General features: G+C 46.8%; 1 protein-coding gene across 1 annotated transcript in view; it reads right to left on the bottom strand.

The window, feature by feature from the left end:
- Positions 1-15,244, bottom strand: part of MEI1 (meiotic double-stranded break formation protein 1) — a 41,012-nt gene that overhangs the window by 5,523 nt on the left and 20,245 nt on the right. The window contains exons 16-26 of the mRNA XM_035903196.1: positions 14,696-14,756; positions 13,368-13,465; positions 12,449-12,623; positions 12,190-12,337; positions 11,416-11,634; positions 8,163-8,328; positions 5,899-6,003; positions 4,149-4,259; positions 3,383-3,564; positions 875-956; positions 211-416 (exon numbers count right to left, since the gene is read on the bottom strand). Coding sequence (XP_035759089.1) covers positions 211-416; positions 875-956; positions 3,383-3,564; positions 4,149-4,259; positions 5,899-6,003; positions 8,163-8,328; positions 11,416-11,634; positions 12,190-12,337; positions 12,449-12,623; positions 13,368-13,465; positions 14,696-14,756 — 1,553 coding nt within the window. The remainder of the gene's footprint in view (positions 1-210; positions 417-874; positions 957-3,382; positions 3,565-4,148; positions 4,260-5,898; positions 6,004-8,162; positions 8,329-11,415; positions 11,635-12,189; positions 12,338-12,448; positions 12,624-13,367; positions 13,466-14,695; positions 14,757-15,244) is intronic.

The following is a 15,244-nucleotide window of genomic DNA, read 5'->3' as shown; positions in this document are numbered from 1 at the left end:
TAATTTACCTTCTTTCTCACTGCGCCATGCTGCAGCAGGAGCATTTTCCCTCCTCCTCATCACATGGCTGTAAGGGGTAGAAAATGCAGGCAGAAGAAAAAAAAAATGCAGCCCCTTAGTTTCTGCAACAGGGTGGTTTCTCCTCAGGTTAGTGTACCTGCTTGAAGCCCAACAACACTAGTGCTGTTCCAAAAGTTGTATTTTATATACCTGCAACTGGACATGCACCAGAAGGTTCTGCAGACTGACAACAAGCGGGAAGACCTGCTGCACAGCAAGGGGGTGCAAGGCAGCATCCTCCAGTGACGACGGCTGTGGTTGCATAGCACCTTGGGCTGTGTTTTGCCCAACGATCACCAGCAGAGAGGAGGAGAAGTTCTGTCGCAGGAGGGCTTTCAGGAACTGCATGATGCTCACTAGACAGGGAGCCGCTTATTAGTGTGTGACAGTGTTTTCCTCCCCCCTGCCCTGTGTGTTGGTGCCTGTGCAATAGTATGGGAGAGGATGAGGAGTGAAAATTTGGGCTTAAGTTGGAGTTGCCCAGCAGCTGCTCACAGCTGCAGGCAGGAATGGCAACGTGAGTTCCCTTGTTCATCCCTTCCCTGTGAGACACTATCCCAGTTCACGCTCGGTTCCAGATGTCACTACCAACCTCCAAGGAAGATTTTTCCAAGCACAGCAGAACTCCAGACAGTTCCCTTTTGCCCTTTCTCATCACCAGTTACGTACTCCCAAAGCCAAACGGACCAAAGGTTCCAGATTCCCACCAGCACCCGCACCATCCCATCCCATAGTCACCAGTTCTCGCTTGTTGCCTGTAGCATGGTTACTAGCAGCTGCTTCCAGTCAAATCCCTGTAACAGATGCAAAATACCTAACAGCAGGATTGGCTGCTTCTTCCTGAAGATGACTGCATTCAGGACTTCTGTTAGGTCTAGAGAGAGTGTCTGGTGAACCTAGAGAAGAATTAAACAAGAGAATGAATGGTGCTGGTTTGGACCAGGTAAAAAGCTCCCTTACGTATTTTCAGTCCTTAGACACTACTCCACGATGACTACTGAAAACCAAGGGAACAGCAACAGGGTTTCAGGAGTTTGATCCAGAAGGGGATTCACATCACTGGGCCCTCAAATTTCACTCGCCACCAGCTGCCAGCCCCACGCAGCTTCCAAACCACAGTGCAACCCGTTTGCCTGTCTCATGCTCACTACTCCCTGCAGACCCTCTGGCACGTGGCTGGCAGACTGATGAGCACATGGAGTAGCAGGAACAACCATCACCAAACACAGCTTAGCCCCACAGCAGGACTGAGGAGCCAGGCAGCCAAAAGCCAGCAGTGACAACGAGAATCTGGCCCTGACTGCTGGAGCTGGGAAGCCTGCAGAGAGCCCAGGGCTAGGAACTATGGCATGAGTGAAGGAGGCAGAGGAGCTTAGGGACTTGGGAACTAGGGGAAACAGGGAAGGTGGGCTTGAGAAAGCAGTCTGCAAAACACTGCTTTCCGCGCAGAACAGCCGTCCATTGGCTGTTATTTATGCAATGGCATAAAACCTCACAGAGCCCCAGAAGGGTTCAAGCTCTTCGGTAAGGCAGAGAGTTGGCAAGGGAGGGCAGGAATAAGGACCACAAGGCTGATTCCTTCAAACTGTCTTCTGGAGAGGTGTTCAATAGGAGAGCGAGGAGTACCTGCTGCAACAGGGTAGCAGTGGTTATTTGTCAAAGAACTGACAAGCCAAAGCCTTTAATAGCGTACCAGCCATGACCCATGTTTACCCACAGGCTTCTGCTAAAGCCAGTAGCAGTAACACAGTTAACACGCAAGCTTGCTATGGCCAGACAAGCCCTCACTATTAACACCAGCCTGAGATTAACGTGGCCATTTCTCAGAGCCATTGCTCCGCTCTAAAAAAAAATGCAGGCTCCGGGAGACAGCCTGGCATCAGCTCACATTCACAGCCACAAAGGCCAAAGGCTCTTTTACAAGGGCCTCCAGGATGCTTTGTGCAGCTTCAGCTATACTGAGCCACAGAAAGCAGCAAAAGAAGTGAGTCTTCCTCTTATCCCCTCTCCTTCCCCCTCAGCAGAAGATTAGGAACGCTGAAGCTTAGAAATGCTGAAGATCAGAAATGCTGAAGCATCCTTGAATCAATTCCATTTGCCACCTGCATCTGTAGTTTCTTTGCCCATCTCTGGTGAAAGAAGGATTCTGGCACATCAAGCCAGTAAGGTATTGATGAAGCCAAACAAGGGTTTATAAGCTGCTAAATGATTGCACTTCAAGGATCAATATGAGCTGAGCGATTCAATCCCAGAAGATGAAGCTCAACACTAGCCACGGGAATTTAATCCCTTTTGGGACTGGCACAACACTGACCACCCAGACACAGCCCTGACTTGGAAACTGAGAAGGTAAATTGTGCTCAGCAGTTAACAGAGCAGGGACAGGCAGGTCTTGCCATGCATTCACGCAGCTGACAGCCCATACAAGTCCCGTGCCGCAAGACCTAAGCAGAGGCAGCACACCCACAAGGCAACAGGCGCGGACTTGGTCTGGGTTGGCCTTTTGGAAAACGTCTTCCCTCAGCATTAGAAAACCAACCCTTGCCTCTCTGTGCAGATGCACGCATGTCCTTAATGTGATTTTATCACCTGCAAATAGGCACACTGAGTCCCAAAGCACATACTCTGCTGGGCATAGCTGCAAGAGCAGAGCTCACAACTCCTGACATGCTGTTTAACTCCATATCAGGAGAGGGAGAGAGGCCTGGGAAGATACCAAAAGAAAACATTATCCCCTTGTGTCGGCATTAGAAAGTGCTTCCCTCAAAGCTGTAATTCTAACATCAGCTGACAACTCCAGCTTAGCTCTCTTGTCGGACTGCAAAGCATCAAACACAATGACAGCTGCCCACATTCATATGAGCTTGCTAATATTGAACACTTCTTTGCCAATAATAGGCTTGGATTGTGACTGTTCCACTATTGATCATTTTAGTACCAAAAAAGCAGTTTACAACATGGGAGCTGTATCTCCCACCCCCAGCTTTCCCTTGAGAAAGGCCTTAAAATGTATTTTGCTCTGTCCTGAAGAGGAAAGTGGTTTGGATCAGGAGGGCTAGGTATGCACTTTTTCCACCAGGGTTTCTGCCCCTCTCTAACTCTTCGATGATTCGGGTCTCAGCCTTCAGCAACATGCTAGCTTCCAGTCCTGCTGGAGAAGTACAGTAGGGAACAACCTATGGACAATAACAAAAGAGCAACCGAGACAAGCCGATCCCAGGCCAAAGCAAAACACTTTGCTAACGAAGATTTTTTTAAATTTTTTTTTTTTTTTTTTAAGGTTTAGCCAGTCTCTGGATCTGAACGCTAGAGTGGTTCTAACCTCAGTATTGTAGCGATGCTGATAAAGTAAGAGGGACGCTGCCAACAGCCATCCAGAGCACAGCAAGGCATCCTCAGATGATAAGTAAGCAGGTTCGGAGGGAGGGGACCGCAACCAGGTGCACTCCAAAACCTTCTGCAGGAGCTCTAGCAAGGACACGTTGGAGAGCAGCACAGCCACTGCTGTGTGGGAGAAACATAATCAGAGAGGCCGACGGGATGGCACAGGTTAAACCAGCTTGACAAGCAGAAGAGAAGTGCAGGGCACACCACTGCTGCAGTGAGGCAGCCCCAGCTGCCATGGCTCGTCAGAGTAAGGCTGTCCAGCTACGCTTGGTATTCATGTCCCACGGCACAAGCGACTTCTCGGCCAGCTAATAAAATGACCAGCCTTCAGCTAACACAGCTGGAAGGCTGATTAGAGCTGTTCTCTATTATTGTTTAATTTTTTGAACCATGGCAATACCAGGACATTTCAAACAAGGTGCGAAAGCCCCACTGCTGTGTTTTACGAACAAGAAAAATACAGTGATTCTGTCTCTCAGCAGCCAATTCCTGAATCATCAGAAGGCAGCGAAAACAAAACAAAACGAAACAAAACCCCCAACCTAAAAAACCTCATCCCAAATACAAAATGGTCTTTGTTAAGTGCAATGCTGCATCTGGAAGGGGAAAAATCCACCTTACCCGCTGAGACAGTTAGAATACAGTCTCTGATGGCCAAGCTACAACCTCGCTGAGGTTAACTTAATACAATCTTGCCTCACCTCTCTGTTGACTACAAGGCGTTGTCTGATGAAGGCTCCAGTACAGAAAATTCAAGGATGGCTGCAGGAGGTCAGTGTCCATCGTCCTGCATTTCCCACAGAGATTACTGACTGGAAACAAAAGAACGTGCATAACACAGACACCAATGTAACAGATAACCTCAGCACAAGAAAGAAGTCAGTCAGCGGTGACAGGATTCAGACAAGAGCTACACAACCTGAAGTGAAAATAAACAGAACATGGTGCAGAAAAAGCAACAGGCATCTGCCCTAGAGTGTTTGCTTTAGACCGGGCAGTGCAGTAGAAGATGATAATGGGGAGGGGGTGAATAGCAAAGGGTATATTAAAGGACATACATCACATTGAGCAGTAATGAATCTAAGAGCAACAGACTATAAGTTACTTGTTCCCACAGAGTGAGTTTGATCCTAATACTACGTCAACCATAAACAGCCATGTGCCTGTCTCACGTGGTGACCAGACTGGGGAATGGCACAGAGAGCTGTGCTCTTCCACTCCCACCAACTCTGCTCACACTAGGAATAAACGCGCCATGTTTGTTGTAATCACCAAACACTTAGGAGCAACATTTAGCAAGAGTTTGGGAGGGAAACCCAGGACTGCAGCACTCAGCAAAACTGTCATAGGAGATCTTTTAAAGAGCTTAAAGTCTGAGTAAACAATTCTCAAAAAACACACATCAACACGCCTCCCCGCACCCCTTCCATCAACGAGCTGGTTTCGTGTAAGCCTCATCAGAGGAGAGTGCCCTGCACACCCACCCCTGAAGAACATAGCCTGGGGAGCCAAGCAGGGAATGAAGGGGGTGGCTGGGGCAGGGAGAGAGTTGTGTTGAAAAATACAGAGCAGAAAGCAAGAGCAGAAGGAGCTTGTGACTCCTGGGAGCAGCTGAGCTGTGCTCTGAAATCACAGCAGCTAAAAAGGGCTGGTACAAAGAGGACATGCTTCTTCCACACCCCCAGTTCCCTTGGCTAATGAATGTCTGAGGAACACAGTTTCTTTACAAGGGCAACACAGGCAGCCCTGAGACATGGAACATTTCAAATTGAAGGGGATAGTCCTTCAAAGTCTGCTGGAGAGATCAATTTGTCAGAGCAGGGAAGAGATGAAAGGATGGATCAGCTGAATGTCCCTCTAGTATCTTTTTCACAGCCTGCATGAACCTCCAATAGCCAAGTAAGAAAGGAGAAGTCAGGATCACCAGACAAGACAGCAGGTCATGGTATGGTGAGTAAACAAAGACAGCCCGCTCTTCTGTGTCTTTGGGCACCTGGTTGGGACCTGTATACGCTGGACTCACACTCCAGGGAGAGCCTAGGTTCACTGGGCTGCTGGTCCCCCATGGCTGGTTCACAGGACACCCCTGTGGCCTGAACCCTACAGGAATGTGTCAGCAAGCGTGGACAGGAAAGGATGTTTCAGGAAGCATATCAGCAGTACCGTCCTGTGCCAAGTCAACAGTCACAGACCCTGAAATCATGTCACGGCCAGGTGAATACTTTGGCCACCTTGTGAGGTTTCAGACAACAAATGTATTGTAAAAGCAAGAGAAAGACAACCTGGGTTTTGTTGACTGAACTGGTATCCAGGGCTCTTTACAATGTTCTGGCTATGAAAATATTTCAAAGCAACCACAACTGTAATGCAAGGTACACCCTAATCACCTTATGGAACAATTAACAAACACAGATCGAAGCCCCCTGGGAGAAGGTGGATGCACAGACTCACCCTGATGAAGCAACTTGAAGTCTGTGCTGTCCAGCTCCCTCACACCCTTGCTCCGCAGCTGCACCAGGAAAAGGAGGCTCAGCAAAACAGGCAGGTTCCTGTTAGCTAAGAAGGGGGAAGACAGCTTAGCTTGTCAGTGAACTCTAAACTGTTGTACCTTAAAGCATGCCAAGAATTGTTAATTTTCCGGCTCAGGAATGAGGGTGCTTTAGGGGAGGAAGTATGCCCCCTTTACGCTCACACACACAGACACGCTCCCAACAATTCTCATCTCTACAGTCCCCTCCAGATCAGGCCCCCTTCCTGCCACTGTGGGTCAGCCTGAGTTACACACTGGACCCTGCCAACACCATTTTAGGAACAACCAGAAAAGAGGGGTGAAAAAAGAGGCGAGGTTCTTTTACACCCTCAGTGAACTGTGTAAGGGGCATGGTCACCTCACACTCAAATTGACACCTCTAATAAGCTAGAAGTCACCAGCCTTTGCAGACTGCCCTCTTACCATCTACTTACCGTCACTGGCAGCCCATGCTTTGACAGCAGCCGAGCACCTCAGAGGACTCAGTTGCACAGCATTTGTTTTCCAGCATCTTGTGAGGCCGGAAAACGCTGTCCATCCCACCCGAGAGGGCAGAGCAGCGACAGCAGAGGTGAGAGCCCCACACGACAGCAGAGGTGAGAGCCCTACACAACAGGTCTGTACACAAGGAGAATGGAGCTGCTCAGACCACCAACTCCCCAGGGCAACCCCCTCCATCCTATACTCACTCTTCTGCAGCACTGTAAACAAGTAAAGATTTTGCATTGTATATAGCCATACCTACAGCAAGCAACCATAGCCTGCAGAAAACATCTTCATAAAGGCTCAGGAGTTTTCAGTTTTGAGGAGGAGATATTTATGGGTGTCTTTAATGTTAATATATTCTTGATGGAGTCCCACTGTTTGGGCCTTCTTGTTGTCTAAGAGCAGGGTACTGTTTGAACAGGGATGCAGATCCCTTGGACTTATCTGCCCCAGACCTCACAGAGAGCTGCCTGTGTGCTGGGAGACAAGGAAGTCGTGTCTCCAGAGTACATCTGGTGTTTGGCTTTCCGGATGGGGCTGCCAGTAACTCAGCTAAAGAGTTCAAGATGTAGTATGAAGAGGAGCTGGGGATATTAGACACAGGAGAAGGGCTCTAATCTTGCAAAAGCCCCTCTAGCCCAGTGTTCTGTCTCCATCACCAGTGGTTTGGAAGAATAGGTCTGACTCCCGCAACAGGAAATGGACAATCTACCTCCCCACAGCCCCTGGCACCCCTAGATCAGTGACACAGGGACACCACAACTCCAAATGTTGGCAATTCCAAACAAGATCAGATCTGGCAGATACCAACATTGCCTTCTTTATCCATAGCCTTGAGGCCTCATGCTCTACCATGCTCCTTTCAATCCTCCTCTCCTCCAGCCTACTGACTTTGCTGGAGGTAAGGCAAAAAGTTTCCCTCTTGTTGCTTCCATCCCAACTGCTGCACAGCAAAACTCAAACAGAGCAGGGCTGTTACAAGTGTCAGCCACTCCCTCAGGAACAAGCAAAAGTTGTGCTGGGCCCCTATCCCAGGGGAGCCAAGGTCATCCTAGCACTGCTCCCTTTTTCAGTTCAAGCTCACAGATTGCTTTGTGCAGCACCATTCATGATGGGACAACACTCCCAACTCCACAGCCAGGGCTAGTAAGGAAAACAGAGGGATTTCCCCTAGTCACAACCCTGCTAAATCTTTGAGAGATTTAATAGAATTATGAGATCTGGTAGTACCACAGCTCCTGTTTGGAGATCAATATCATGAATGATTCAAACTATCTCTGCTCCCCGTCCCTGTGCCCTGGGAACTGAGTGTACTCAGGTATACAAAGATGTTTTGCACAGAGAAAAGGCAAAAAGGAGGATGTCTTTCAGTCACCAGTTGAGACCCTGTTCAAGCTGGGAGATTTACCAGCACAGTTCTCCACTTGAACACTCATGACAGCATAAAAAAAACTTTGCCTTGGTTTAACAATCACAGTTTGAAGCCAGAACAACCTAAATCAAAAAAAGACTCTCTCACTTCAAGAATGTCTGCAAAAGGAAACTAAATCAGCACAGCTCTGTCCGTAAATTTCCTCATGCACATAAGCACTGAAGCTGTATCAGCAGTCCAAAACCACTTTATCCCAGACTGCATCCCTTCAGCCATCTACCCTACCAGTTGATTTTACACCAAGACCAAGTCACAGCGGGGGGTCACCTTGTAAGGAGGCTGAGCTGCACTCTACCAGCAGCTGCTGCAGAATCTGTAGGAACCGACTCCGGAGGAGGTCACAGACAAGGACATCCTCATTTCTTTCCAGGAAGGTCCTTAGAGTCATCAACACCTTCCAAGCCACCTCCACAGAGCTTGAACAGACCAGGTCCTGCCAGGGAAAAAGCACACACATTACCTTTCTGCCCTGATTAGGCCGAAGTCGCTGCTATTTAATACCATTATGCTAATCTGGTGCCTTGGGAAACAGCCTAATAAAGCACCATTCAGATTAAGTATGTCCTGATTAAATAGAGAACTGAATAAAGCAGACGGACTCTGTCTGATAGGCACTTCTGAGTAATATCCTGTTTAAAGAATGCATTTGGCTATGTAACGCGCGTCCAGCACACAAGTGTAGGGGTAACATACATTTAAGGTCAAGGTTTTAGACAAGTGAGATCCTAAAGCCAGGGCCCTGTTTCCAAGAGCAGAGAGCCTCTGGCACTTCTGCTCTCCTTGTTGTTTTGAAAAATCAGGTTGCATATTAAAGATGCTTACCTAAAATCAAGTTTATGAGTCAGTCCATAGCTACCCATTTTCAAAAGGCTGGCAGCCTTGTATCTGCAGTAGCAACGTAACAGCTAAACTGCATGAAACGCACATAAACCAGACAAGCAATCACTCAATCACGGAAAATGGAAGAGTCGTGTACACAGCATTCAGCCCACGAGGCTGCTTCTTGACTACAGAGCTCTGTCTGGAGTCTCTGAGCTGAATCCCACAGCCAGTAGCCTTAGTTCGGGCATACTTTTGTTGTTAAGGTGTTTAACATTAAATTCACCTGCACAGCATGTACAGATGCCATGCCATGAAGAGCAGGCAGAAAATGCCTGGTAGCGCTGACATAATATGATTGTCTCAACATGTATTATGTCAGCACTACCTTTCCTCTCCTCCCCACATAGTCCTGGCTACTGCATTGCAAATGCTACAGCTGAAAGGGGTAAACAGAAAACTGGTTTTGGCAACCAAGCCTACAGCCTGCTAGGACCAAGCCTACTGCCTTTTCCAGCTGCCTTCCCCTATCACACAGTAGTCATGCATCCAGACTGGGATGATGGAGAGGAAATGGCTGCGGCACCCCATACCCAAGGAAAGGAGTTAAGGTAAGAACAGGCTGCCTGTGCCAGAAAAACCCCTCTATTTCTGAGCCTGATTCCTGCCCATATCCGAGACCTTCAGGAATAAGGGGCAGGGAGCTGTCTGCACAATTGGCTCTGCTGACATAGATCTGCTCCATATGACATTCGGGAACATAATCCAACGTCAGTCAGCCTATCCCCATTCTCTGAGAGATCTGGAGCATGGAGAAGACAAGAGGGACAGCAGGTGATCACGACCACATTCACCCCAGATGAACACAGGCAGCACAAAAAGGCACTAACCAAGGGCCACAGCCTTCCTGGTCCTGGTAAATGCATCACCGTGTTAACATCTTCCTTCCTACTCAGGAGCGCAAGGTCTCAGATGAAGGCACTAACTATCTGTTCTATCTAATCCAGACAATTATTAAAAGCAGATAAGCAAATAAATCATCCTTGGAAGGACATTCATTTTTGTTTCACTGTACCATGCAGAGGCCTTTCCATTTTACTAGTGGGTTCTCAAGCTGAGGTTATTCACCTCATAAGTTTTGTTTACATCTGACAGTATATTTATCCCAGGATATTGCACTGTTTTATTAGCCCATCTAAATTCAGATTGATTATGCTCTTCCCCAACTGAAAGGTGAATTGTCAAAGCCTGTGATTTATTACAACTCACTTTAAAGACCAGGACAGAGCTAAATTAATTTATTCCTGCCAGAGCACATGGCAAGACAGAAAGGGGAAGGCAGGAATGCTGTACCATTCAGGGAAGGAGCTGCTGTTTCTCTTTTGCTTATTGATAGACCTGTGTTGTATAAATCTGCTTTACTTTATGGAGTGGTAAGTTCCAGAACTACTACCAAGGGTAACAGTGTAGGCAAGTCTGATGGGACACTTCCCCTTAATTTGTACTGATACGTCAACTCATTGACCACTTTTACTAACGCTCTGCAATGGTATCAAATGCCTGAATGTTGCTACCTACGTTGCAGTATCACCTTAACTGTGAAAGAGCTGCTCTATGCAACAGCCCCCCTGTCAGTCATTTCAGTAACCTGGGATAGTAAAATTTATTTCATAGTGTCTTAGATCAGAAAAAATACATGCCAGTCTGTAACGCCCGATGGGTGCCCACTCAGAATCAAACCTTGCTTCTTCGCTGTCTGCTGATATGGATTTCTATTCTCAGTGATACGTAGTTTTAATTTCTCTAACAGGCTGGAGAAGAAACATCACAGCTTTTAGCTTTTGCCCTTACAGGCAAATCTCATGTTCTTGCGTGAAAATGTTAGCAAGTATTTACTACGTGACTGGCTAAACAGTCATGGGACAAGTGGCCACTGATGGGGAGGGGCGACAGGGCAGGTGGGAGAGGTGGACGTGAGAAAAGGCCTCTGAGCAGCCACCAGGACCTGGATTCTGTCATGAGTACACAGGTTAACAGAGCTCATTATGCCAGCTGCTACTTCAAGGCCCCTTGCTCCCCTGCACCAATTAACTTTCCCTGTCCTGAGATTTTTATTTTATCTTTTAAGAGCAATAAAATGTGCTATTTGCAGTCCTGAAAATGCAAGAGTACTGCAAAAATCTCTGACAAGACTTTCCACTTAAAAACAAACAAAATTAAAACCCCAAGCAAACAGAAAGCATTGCCCTCAAGACCTGCTCTCTGCACACTGCTTTTTAAAAGTTCTTTGTTCCTCGTACCCTTCTCATCTATCAGTAGTAAACCATTGCTCCCAAATTAGCAAAACAGCTTCTTGAAAGGCTGCCACAGAAGAAGCTGGAGTGCCCAGCTGTGTATCTGCATAGAGAAAGGAATGGGGTTTTTCATGCCATACATCAGCAGCACCCTTCGGATCCCTTCCTAGCCAACTCTCAACAGATCCCTTTCTATCACAGTGGATAGATGACAGAGAAAGAGCTGACACACATACACAGTCCCATTTTCCATATCAGGCTTCCCTGGGAGGTGGAAGTCTGTGTATAGACACATGGGTCCTTCTAGCAGAATCCTTGGCCTCATAACAGCACTAAGAGCATTAAGAACCAAAAAGCCCCCTGAATCAGGGCCAGGATAGCAGCCTGTCCTGGGGAAAGTCACATACCAGTAAAATAAGTAAAATGCTGGAATTGCTCTTCAGAATGGGAAGTAACGGGCTAGTGCTGTCCAGGTGATCAGACACACCAAAACCACCTCCTGCAGTCTCAGTTTGCTTGCAGTCTCCCCAGGAAAACCAGAGTTGGAGGACTTGGTGTCCAAATCCGTAGACTAAGCTCAGATCTGGAAGATTATCCAGGATCCTCCTTATGGTACACAACGACCTCTGGTAAGTGTGTGGGAGGGGGAGAGAGAACAAAATAATCACTAGAAAATGAATATCGAAGAGCTGAAGTGATGAGTTCACTGTGAGAAACAGTCACACTGCCTTTTAAGTAGACAATCAAATATATCAGTTAAACATCATTTTGTGAAGCCCATTTGCATCACAAAGGCTAAGAAACTTGTAGGCTTTGTACAGTGCTCAAAGCTGTGCAGCAGCAAAGAGCCATATGGGAACACTAGAAAGCCTGCTGCAGAGGCTGTAGATGTGTTCAGGAGACTGCAGCTATGAAATTTATTATATTCCGTATGTGAATTCACAGCCTATCCAACGCATTTACACTTCCCACACGTACGCAAGTTTATTCAGTCAAATCTATATTCCCTAGTGGCTTTTCACAGTTAACTTTCCAGAGTGTAGATGCACTGCACACTCTTCACTCATTCACCGCTCACCCCCTATGTCAAAATACTTTGTGCAAGAGGGTGGATGGGAGTGAGGAGAAACCTTAGTTTCAACAAAAAGGGTTCAAGAGGTAGGAATGAAATATTCTTTTACCAAGTCCAGGGCTTTGCCTTTGTCCTGACAGACAGCAAGGAGGTAAAGCGCAGCTCTGAGTACGTAAGGAGGGGGACAGTCTCCATGCTCCTGGGCTGACAGGAGGAAATTTCTTATGGCTACAAATAATTCTGCTTCTGGGACAAACCTGCATTCAAAGAGATTGGAGTGGAAACAGTAACATTACACATGCCTTACCCACCAATACATGATATGTTAATGCCCACAAACCCACTTGCTTTGTATACTCTTGGCTCACCTGTCCCCAAGGGTGTAGGCGAAGTATAACAGTAGTATGAAGCAGTGTTGGTGGCTGCAAAGAGACTGATCCAAACAGAAAGGCTCAAGGGTTTCAGCCAGGAGGAGAAGGCTTTCAGCCACGGTGTAGTTTAATTGAGGCAGACCCTTCTGCAGGAGCTCAGACATCTCTTGCTCTAGGAATAAAACTAATATGAGCTGGCAGGCAGTGATGAGGAATGTCTATGACAAAGTGGAACAGGGAGATGGAAGCATCTGCCTGCCCTAACTCTAGCACATTGAATTAGGGAAACTCCTGATGTAAGAAATATCAAAGCCAACCTACAGTCTGCATACAGCAAGTGCACCTCTATGATTTGGCATGAACAGAAGTGTGAGAGCTGATTTAATGGAGCTGGCTTTGAGGATGAAAAGACACTTCTGTTTGAGGTTCCCAGCTCTTTGCTGATGCTGCCTGTATGGTGACCAACCACTGCCAGTGGGAAAAGTGGCTTTTGTGATGTGGAAACTTTCATCTCATTTCTTTGGGACTTACCTATTATGGAAAGTTACAGTACAGACAGGAAAGCTTTACAGAGTATGCCTGAGTTAAAAATGACCTTCATCTGCAGATATGGGTGACTATAGGGCAAGCAGTATTGTTTCAATTAAGCCATGCACAGTTGTGCTAGTAAATGTCACCATGTAAACAAAACCAGGTAGGGTTCCAAACTCTTCAAAAGGCATTCTCTGAGCATTATCTCCCTGTTGGACCAGCTTAAAAAAAAGCTGGGGAAAAAAAATCTCTAGATAGAGTTTATGTGTGTCCTCCCTTCCCTCCTCCTTAGTTTTTTTATTATTATTTTTGCACCTATTGCCTAAATAGAGGGTGGCAGGGCCTCAAACTAAATGAAGCAATTTGTATCTTTCCCCAAACTTGCCCTCCTGGGAAGAAGTTCTCTCCTTCTCTGTAGTTGAGTAAAGGCTCAGGCACAAGCTGTAGAGGAAGCTGGAACAGGCCTGATTCAAGGCAGGATTACTGTGAAGAAGAGCAGAAAGGTACAATGAAGAAGGCTAGAAACACCCTCTTCATATTTCTAGTATCATATGCTGTCTGCCACAACCTCAGTTTACTGAATGATCACCTACAAACACCTGGCCCGTCACAACAAGACTCCAGGAGCCAACCTGGGCTTCCAGGAAAATGAGGAGTTCCCCAAGGACAGTCAGCTCACAGATGTGGCGGGTGTGCGCGGTGACCACAGTGAACGTGTTCACGTACCTCGGGACAAAATGAGTACAGTGGGGTACTCTCACAGTCATCATACCTGGCATACACAGGGAGTCTTGTAAGACACTAACACTGCAGAGAATGGGAAGTGTTTCAGGGTGGCTCTCAATACCTGATTCCACTGGCAAACACCAGTGAGAAGATTTTGTAGCAACGGTGTTTCCAGGGATGAACAGTGAAGAATGCCAAAACGCTAACTGAAAGGGTGAGAACAGCTCTATTTCCAGGTATTTCTCTCCCTCCAATGATTTCCTTGCAGAATCAGACATAACCAAACATCTTTGCACTGTAAGACGCCATCCTTGGTGCCTCACACGACTGTAGTCAGAGGCCTAGATTGCTCCCCACACACCATTCACAGGCACAAACATCCCCACTCTAAGTTCCACAGTGGTAACCTGGACTAGGGGTGCTGTGTATTTTGTTTACTATTTAATGAGATGCCATCACAGGAAAGAGGAGGTAAAACATCTCTGCAGACCCACAGAGTCTCCCCAAGTGCTCCTCAAGCTAGAAATCATAGCGGCTACTACAGAAGACCCTTTGCAATGTCTACTGCTGAAGTCCTTCTCCTCCCTCCCATTTCTTATACATTATCACACCATGAGGAACAAAGATAGTGGTAATATGTGCCTGGGAAGCCAGAGCTCAGATGGAACCGATGCTACTGTTACTCCTTTTCAAAACACCCACTGATTTGACTACTCCAGAGTCAGGCTGCTTTATCTCTATCCGCGCAGCTCATGACGGAGCACAGAATTCTCACAACGCTGTGTAAATCCACCCGCACCCTACCTGACTGCTTCTCCCTTCTCCCACATCCAGCTTTTCCATTGTCAGTTACCGTTTACATTTTGCAATAAGATACTCTGGAGTCTTTCAGCCTCCCATCTTGCCTAATCAGGTGCATTAGTTAAGGCATGATCTGCTTTCCCATCTGGAAATTTTTGATCGCTCCCCATACACCCATCACAATACCTTTGTACAGAGCAAAATCTGCCCTTCAGCTCCAGTGTCAGTTGGATGAAGGAGGAAGATGCTGGACAGAAAGCAAGACAAAAATGTCAAAGGAACACAGAACATGTACGATAAGGGAAAAGAGTAGGCAGGCCTCATAACCATCCCTACAGATCTCCACGCAAACCTGGTGAACAGGGCAGGCCATCTCAGTACGAATACATTTGTTAGGCTTTCTCTCCCAAAGCAAACTACTCCGAGTTTGGTTTGGAGGGGAGTATCTGAGATTCGTTTGTTTTCTCAGGAGGAGAAGGGAAGATTTGCCAGCTTCATGTGTTTAGAATAGAGAAATTCTGTACATCACCTCTCTGATGTGCAAAGACTAAGAAATACAGAGAATAAATAGGATTTCTACATAGTAAAATCCCATCAACAATTCCAGCATAATCCCTGTCTACAGGAACAGCCAATTCTGAATATTCCAGAGGAAAGGGTAAAGCTGACACAACTTACTTATCTAAAATAAAATCTGTCCCATCATCATTGCTAGACCAAATAACTTTTTCATCC

This window comes from Egretta garzetta, unplaced genomic scaffold (genome assembly GCF_000687185.1).
Source record: "Egretta garzetta isolate BGI_Z169 unplaced genomic scaffold, ASM68718v1 scaffold51, whole genome shotgun sequence".
Lineage (NCBI taxonomy): Eukaryota > Metazoa > Chordata > Aves > Pelecaniformes > Ardeidae > Egretta > Egretta garzetta.
The sequence above is the reverse complement of the archived record's forward strand: the minus strand, read 5'-3'. Positions and strand labels throughout refer to the sequence as shown.